General features: G+C 36.8%; 1 protein-coding gene across 1 annotated transcript; it reads left to right on the forward strand.

Moving 5' to 3' along the window:
- Nucleotides 1-327: 327 nt before the first annotated feature.
- LOC130047625 (39S ribosomal protein L46, mitochondrial-like) lies at nucleotides 328-4,954 on the forward strand. Its single transcript, XM_056143000.1, has 6 exons — nucleotides 328-493; nucleotides 1,424-1,637; nucleotides 2,171-2,310; nucleotides 3,140-3,282; nucleotides 3,966-4,100; nucleotides 4,683-4,954. The coding sequence occupies exons 1-6, from the start codon at nucleotides 409-411 to the stop codon at nucleotides 4,830-4,832; spliced, it is 867 nt and encodes a 288-aa protein (XP_055998975.1). The 5' UTR covers nucleotides 328-408; the 3' UTR covers nucleotides 4,833-4,954.
- Nucleotides 4,955-8,372: the final 3,418 nt, after the last annotated feature.

Below are 8,372 nucleotides of genomic sequence, written 5' to 3' on the forward strand. Positions count from 1 at the left end.
TCGCATATTTCCAAAGTATACAAAAGTATATATGCATTTTGTCTTTCTTATGCATATAGTAATTGATTCTAATAATTAGTTCGCCGAAATATTGCGATAATTAGCCACAATACGGATTTAAAACTAAGGCCCGATTTAAAAAGTCCATTTTAAAATTCACCATTTATGCAGATTAGTGTTTCAAATATCTAATAAACGCAAATGAGCGAAATGTCTTTGGGCCAAAGTGTCTCCAAATGTTAGGCTGAAGTGTCTCAAAAAGTTGGGCCTGAGTGTCCAACAATGCGGGCCGAAGTGTCTTTGGGCCGAAACGACTAACTACCCTCCAAACAAACGTCAGGATGATCGCAAAAGAGCTGCAACAAGGGAGATAATTATATTTATTTATTTGTTTATTCACTTTCAAGCATGTCTTCGTCTGTTAGAAGAACCCGATCAGTGGTTTTAACAGTTTCAAAATTATTTAAATGCAGATCAGCATGCATTATTGGCAGTAAGAATTCTATTTTATTAATGTCAATGAAAGAAATAACTGGGGGCGCCTACAAACTGGTACTGTAAAATGTAGCCCGAATTTCCTCATTCCCCATTTAATGTTCAATATATGCATTTAATTGATCAGGCTTGGGTAATGCAATATGTGATGGTAATCGAATCCTTGAACTGGACTTGTTTATTGATTGGCACACAGTAAACAGTAATAAAATGACAGTAATACCACAGTATGGGGTCAACACTACACCTGTCCTGGACTTGTGCAAGAATCCAAACAATGTCTTGTTTTGAGAAATGCTCAACACTGGTTTTTGATACAGTGAACAAATACAAAGTCTCGTCTGAGGGTCATTTTTAATCTCGGCTAAGATTCGGCTATGCTGAATATTTGGACTGAAGCCGAGCCGAGATAAGGTTCTGTTGAGAATTTGATACAGAATGGAATTGTGTAAAAGTCAAGTATCAATTTATACTTGGTATGTACCCTAATTTTTATTGAAATTTTAAGGTACGGTCCAAACAAAATTACAATGTAATTAGTACTAATTACATGTTTCATTTTGTATAGTCTGTGTAACGTTGTGTCATGGTGTATACCACATTGTATGGTATATATCATAATTGTACAAGAAACTGCCGAGTACAGGAGACAAATTTGTCGATTGACTTTTTTATGCCTCCGGAATCGACTTTCAAGTCTTTTGTAATGGGCATATCTTTTACAACATACTTGAGATAGAGCTTTCATATTTGTTATGTGTATTTCTTGTGGCAAGACCTTTCCATTGACACCCAAATATTTGTCCTGGTGACTTTAACATTGCCTTTGATCTGGTTCCACTTTTTAATCATGGGCATCAGTGTTTCACAAACACATCTTGTTTTCATTTTATTATAATTGGGTATTTTATGTAAATATTTGAAACAGCACAACACAACAGATATTACAGCCAGAGTGTGGCAGCTGAATTAAGCGAGACTCCTGAGAAATGGGATCTGGTGGGTGCTATGTATTTGGAGCGGTTGCCAGTTATCACTCCGCCCCTGAGGAAAATTGAGAAGCGATACAAAGAATACCGACACCAGATAGAGGTGGAAAACAGCCTCCTCTCAGATTACGAAATCGCCAAAATCCAGGAGGAGTAAGTAGTGAAAGTTTTTTTTATTGTGAAGAAGTGTTTGAATATAATATTTCTGAAATCTGTCCTGTTATTCATCATGTCATCAAATATTGTGTTTGTAATTTCTAATTCATAAATACATTTACATGTACAATGTATATTGAATGCATGTGTGACAAGATTTTATTCATGAAAATACATGTGTGATCTGCTCACTCACAATTCTCTTTCATAAATGGACTTGTGATTTTCTCATTTGTAAATGCATGTGTGATCTAAAGAGCTGTAAGCCATGGATATATTACAACAGAATTTGATATTAGATATATATAACAATGCTGTTGCAGATAGTTTGGGACATGATAAATGTATTAGGATCTGCATAAATCAAGTTGAAATACCCCCCCCCCCCCCAAAAAAAAAAAAAGCTTGAAATTAAGCAGATAATTTAATTCAGTGAAATAATACTCAAGATTCCTTGAAAATTTGGAATAAGTGTGCAAATTCATGACTTGGAATTTTAATTTTATTCTGTGAGATTGCTTTGATTTCAGAGACAGATTAGCCCTTCAGACAAAGAATGTTTTGGACACACCACTCCATCTCCGGAACGTCCCAGTGCAAACCATGCAGGACAGAGAAGAAATATGGAACAAAGAACTGGCCGAGTTCTCTCCAGCACCAAGAGTGACCGGTAATTTGAAAACATTATTATTTCCTGTGTACCAAGGATACAGACCTGGTGTGAGATTGACCTACATTCCAACGTTTCATACTGAAAATAAAGTCGTGATGAATTCAAGCATGTAATCACAGGGAAGTGGAAACATCATGGTGAACAACCAATCACTGGGATATTGTAATCTGAAGTTCATAACACATTACATCCTGTCAGATTTAAGTTTAAAGGGGTTTGGGGGGGATTATAACAGGATAAGGTAGTGTATTGCACTCTGAAATTGAAACTGGGTCCAGCATTTGCATTTTAAAAGTTCAAATTTCAGGTCATCTAGAGAACAATACAACAGAATCCTGGGGCACATTGCTGTAATTTTTTGTTGTTCGAAAATCATTCAATTAATATCTTTCATTCTTTATCCCATATGGATGTTGATTGCAGTTTTGAATAATAAAAGATTTAATCTGTAAATCCGTACAATACAATTTAATAAGCAAATTGATGCACTGAAATTTAAAAAAAAGAAAGAAAAGAAACAGCAACTTTGTCTCAGATTTAAATTTAATAGGGCCAAATAAACAAGTGACTTATAAGTGAATGATCTTCCCTCCAGATCTGAGTATCTTCCCTCCAGATCTGAGTTATCTTCCCTCCAGATCTGAGTCATCTTCCCTCCAGATCTGAGTCATCTTCCCTCCAGATCTGAGTTAACTTCTCTCCAGATCTGAGTCATCTTCTCTCCAGATCTGAGTTATGTTCCTTCCAGATCTGAGTTAACTTCACTCCAGATCTGAGTTATCTTCCTCCGGATCACTGATAATGACACTGCTTGTTGTATCTACAGAGGCAGATGAGAGCGGCGACATGAAATCTCTAGACAGGAAGCTGGACCAGACATTGGTTCTCCTTGTCAAACAGAAAATAGACGGCAAAGAATACTGGTACCTGCCTATGCTACAGTACATCGCAGGGACGTCCATGAGACAGGTTAGTCGGAAAAATGGAGAAGGCTGGAAATTAAATGTATGCGCATCACTCAAGATAAGAGATGTGTATATTTTTCATTATGTTTCTGTGTAGTTTATTCCTGTTGCTCTTTTAGCCAGATTCAAATACTTTTTGAATTCAAGTACGCTCTTTATTAAAATTACAATTGAATGCAATTCTGTACAATTTGTATTTGAAACTAGTACAGGTATAAACATGGTCACATAAAAATATCTGTAATATGATTTTTAAATGACAAATTTGTAAAATCAATAGAAACCATATGTGTGGCGTCGGTGATCTATATAGTGGTTAGGCTGTCAAACTCTTGACCGAAAGGTCGTGGATTCGAGTCCTGGCCGTGGCAGGCCGACGTTGTGTCCTTGGGAAAGGCACTTTACATGAATTTCCTCACTCCACTCAAGTGTAAAAGGGGTACCTGGCTATAGACAGTGAAAGATATTGTTAGAATGTTAGTGCTCTAGCGCCTGTAACGGCAGCTTGCAAGGTATGCTTCCCAGAAAGCTGAAAAAGCTCTAAATTGATATAAGGTCTGCTGTGTTGATAATGTATTGTAGAGCGCTTTGAGAAGCGTACGCTGGAAAAGCGCTATATAAAATCCAATTATTATCATATACATGTACATGTATTGATAAACTATGTAAACCCGTCACGTTTTACAGGTGGCAGAACAAGCTGTTGCCAACACTTGTGGAGCAGACCTGAAAATTCAGACTTTTGGGAACGCACCTAGCGGTTACCAGCTCAAAATGTACAATAAGGAACTTCAGGAAGATACTAAAGCTAAAGGCAGAAAGGTGATGTGTGGCCTGGCGACAATAAACAAAGAACAGACTTAAAAATTTTACTTTGTACATGGCATTCAGTGTTTCAGTGTTTGGGTAATGAGGAATTTTAGATATCATCTTGCATAATTTATTGATATACTGGATGAAACCTGACATTACAAAGTATTGTAGTTTCACTTTGCTGAAGAAGTGGAAATTTTTAAATGATTAGAGTGATTTCAGTTCATGGTTACTGAGCTCAAGCCTGTCTACTTGTGCACATGTACTGTCGTGGAAGACTTGAGTACATGTACTTATGTACAAGTGTTATTGTACTGAAAGAACATTCTATTTGTGTATTATCAAAATTCTTCCAAGCTATAAACTGCATAGATATATTTACACGTACTTAATTTTTAATCTGATTCAGGATTTTTTCTTTTGATATACATGTAATATACAATCAATTTTAATACATTTATCCGGTGACAGAAATTGCGATTTTTCATTATATTTGATGCCATTGACTGACTTAGAAATTTCCACTTTAAAATAAGATTTCGCATCACTAAGAATTATGTTTGTAAATGTATGGATATTATCTATTGGCAGATTTTCATATACAAAGCAGAATACAGAAGTGGCCTAGTGACTCCTAGTAAAGACTCGGTTCTGGATTATGTGTGGGTGGCGCCCAGTGAATTAAGACAGTATGTGGGCCGTACAACATCGAGGATATTTAATAAATTTAACATCTACTGAAGACTCGGTTCTGGATTATGTGTGGGTGGCGCCCAGTGAATTAAGACAGTATGTGGGCCGCACAACATCGAGGATATTTAATAAATTTAACATCTACTGAAATAAATCTATATCATTCTATAGACAGGCTTTTTCTTCTTTACTTAAGAAATAAATTTCATTTTTTAAAATACTCACATGTACATGAAGGCATGAGCTTTGATGCTTTATGCTGGCATACTTCATGAAGAGTGTTAGCTCTTCACGAAAAGTATGCCGGTATCAAGGGCGAATCCAGGAATTGCGGTTACGGGGGGGGGGGGGGGGGGGGGGGCGCCACTTTACGCAGCAGGGTTAAGGTGTCCCGAGTAATGTTAAAACAAACATAAAATGTACCTCGGTGCACTTCATACTATATGACATCACGACGTACAGGTCTATAGTTGTATCGCGGGGAAAATGTCATAATATTTTCTCGCTATTTAATGCTGTTATCTAGTGTTCAAGCTGTATGTGTTTAAATCTGTTTGTCAGATGATTTTTTTCCCCAGTTTTCTTCGATAATATGTAAGTCTCATATTTTTATATATAGTATGTGTACGAAAGACTGTAAAGTAATCTTTAGATCACTTTGTGACCTTGATATCGCCCCCGATGTGTATAGTCATTTGGAACAAAGAGAACCAACGCATGTACATATCGACTCGGTACAGGTGAAAGATGACGATATTTTATTTTGATCAAGGCATATTCAGAAGGGCAACTCATTGCAGATTTAGGATTTTACAGATTTTATAGGGCTTGAAATATGTCTCCTATTTAAGTCATTTGTACTATTTCCTATCATTTTTAATAAGGTGAAATTAGTGAAATGACGAAAATGTTAAGGGTTTTCGGAAAAACTTAAGTTCTCCCAATAGAGTAATTCAAGAAATCAAAAAAAATATTTTGTCATTTATTTCTCCGCGAGTGTTGGAAATTATTGCTTCTTTTATTGTATATTACATTTTTCTAAACAAGACACCACGATTTACCTTAAATTTTGAAAATTTTAAGGGGGGGGGGGTGGTGGCAACTGTGCCCCCCCCTTAATTTATCTGCCACCGAGTATGAAACTTTGCAGTTCATGCCCTGATGTATTTTTGGTCATGTTCCCTGAACATATTTTTCTGAGGAGTACAGTCGCTGTACGCCAAAGTTCATACATGTACATGTATCTCGTAAACCTTTCATCAGAAATTGCTCATAATCGATCACAAATATTCCTTGACTTTTGGATCAAGGTCATTTTATAAAGGTCAATTAGAACATATACGAGGAGAAAGTTCCTCATTTCAACAGTTTTTGAACAAGTATTGATCATGTCACACAAATAAATAATAGGCAAACAGCTTTCAGACAAAGGTTGCTCCCAGATCAGTTCTTTCTCTCACAGAATGGACAGTTTGAGGCTTATATCCTTTACATAATGATTGTTTGGAGGTATTAGCTATCACTAGTGAATGATTCAAGATCAAGGTTACTTGAAACATATACCTTGTATATGAAAAGCCTTCCTTTCAACAATTATTGGACCAAGGTCTCTCAAGGTCAATTTGGAAAGGTCATCACTCAGAATATTATATATACCTTGTACGAGAAAAAAATCCTTATTATACCCCCCGCAACAAGTTGTGGGGGGGGGTATACTGGAATCGGGTTGTCCGTCTGTCTGTCTGTCCGTCCGTCTGCAGACGCAATGGTTTCCGGGCTCTAAAGCATTATCCTTTCCACCTACCGTCACCATATCATATATATGGACTACCCATGGGATGAAGATGTTCCCTATCGATTTTGAGGTCAAAGGTCAAGCGCACTGGACATCGAAGTAGCAGTATGGTTTCCAGGCTCTAAAGCATTATCCTTTCCACCTACAGTCACCATATCATATGTATGGACTACCCATGGGATGATGATGTTCCCTATTGATTTTGGGGTCAAAAGGTCAAAGGTCAAGCGCACTGGACATCGAAGTAGCAATATGGTTTCCGGGCTCTAAAGCGTTATCCTTTCCACCTACAGTCACCATATCATACATATGGACTACCTATGGGATGAAGATGTTCCCTTTTGATTTTGGGGTCAAAAGGTCATAGGTCAAGTGCACTAGACATTGAAGTAGCAATATGGTTTCCGGGCTTTAAAGCGTTATCCTTTCCACCTACAGTCACCATATCATACATATGGACATAAAAGTAGCAATATGGTTTCCATTTAAATTCTTTAATGGCTTTTTTCATCGCATGGAGATGCTGTGTTCCTAGATACCTTTTGGATCATAATACTGAAGTTTTACCTATTACCAACACCCTTTAGGAGATTGGGGTAAGCGGGGGGTATTCTTAGTGAGCATTGTTCACAGTACCTCTTGTTTCCACTGTTTTTGATCATATATATCACAAAGTAATGGGCAAATGGCTTTTAGACAAAGGTCACTCAAGGTCATTTTGTAATGGTAAACGTCACTCAACATCTACCTTATACACATGTATATATTTAGAGTTCTCCCTCAATATATCAACAATATTTTTTTCAAGACGAATTTGGGCAACAAAGGGGGTGGGGGTGGTGATGGCAATACAACGAATTGACTATTACGGACAAAAGAAATTCAATTCCATAGAATTTGGGCTCCATTCTGTATACACATTTGGACAACTATACAGTAGTATTTTGAGTTTAACACATCGAGGAGCACTGTACATGCACAGGAGTTGGCAATTTTATCAATAAATATATATTATTACTACAGTAACTTGATCCGAAGAGTCGGATCACGTCGAGTTGACAGGCACGGATCATCAGATCACACGAGACGCGAAGCGTCGAGTTTGATCTGATGATCCCCGCCTGTCAACGAGACGTGATCCAACTCTTCGGATCAAGTTACTGTAGTAATGATAAATTTATTATATACCCCCTTCTGCATTTTAAATCCACATTTATAAGATAATAAATGTAATCCAAATTATCAAAAACACAGACATACTATGAAATTATGTTTTGTGTACGCAGTTTTGTTTTGTGACGGGGTCAACATTTTCCACAAATAACGTTGCGTTTATGCATTGTGACGTCATCAGTTTCAGAGGATACTGATACGGAATCAGAAAACCAGTGTGGTGATCCGGAAAACCGGATCACACGCTGTGAAATCCACAGTATCAGAGAACGATACATTGATGGGTATATAATAAAGTAGAAATATATACACTCAGTGGTAGTATTTATGCCCATTTCTCATATATTTCTACTTTATTGATAAAATTGCCGACTCCTGTGGTACATGTTTATATGTCGAAAAAAAAACCCACCTTCACTGTATAAACAATTAATCACTGTGCAGTCATATTTCTAACATGAAGTGGTTCATCAGTTGGATGTAGACACATACATTGTTACTATATTTAACAACATGCAGATATTGTTTACAACTGCTTCACATTCATGAGGAAATGGATACAATGTATCATTGCAACCGATAAAGATACCAAAGACAAAAGTAAACTGTTAATAGTGTAG

The sequence above is a fragment of the Ostrea edulis genome, chromosome 7 (assembly GCF_947568905.1).
Source record: "Ostrea edulis chromosome 7, xbOstEdul1.1, whole genome shotgun sequence".
NCBI lineage: Eukaryota > Metazoa > Mollusca > Bivalvia > Ostreida > Ostreidae > Ostrea > Ostrea edulis.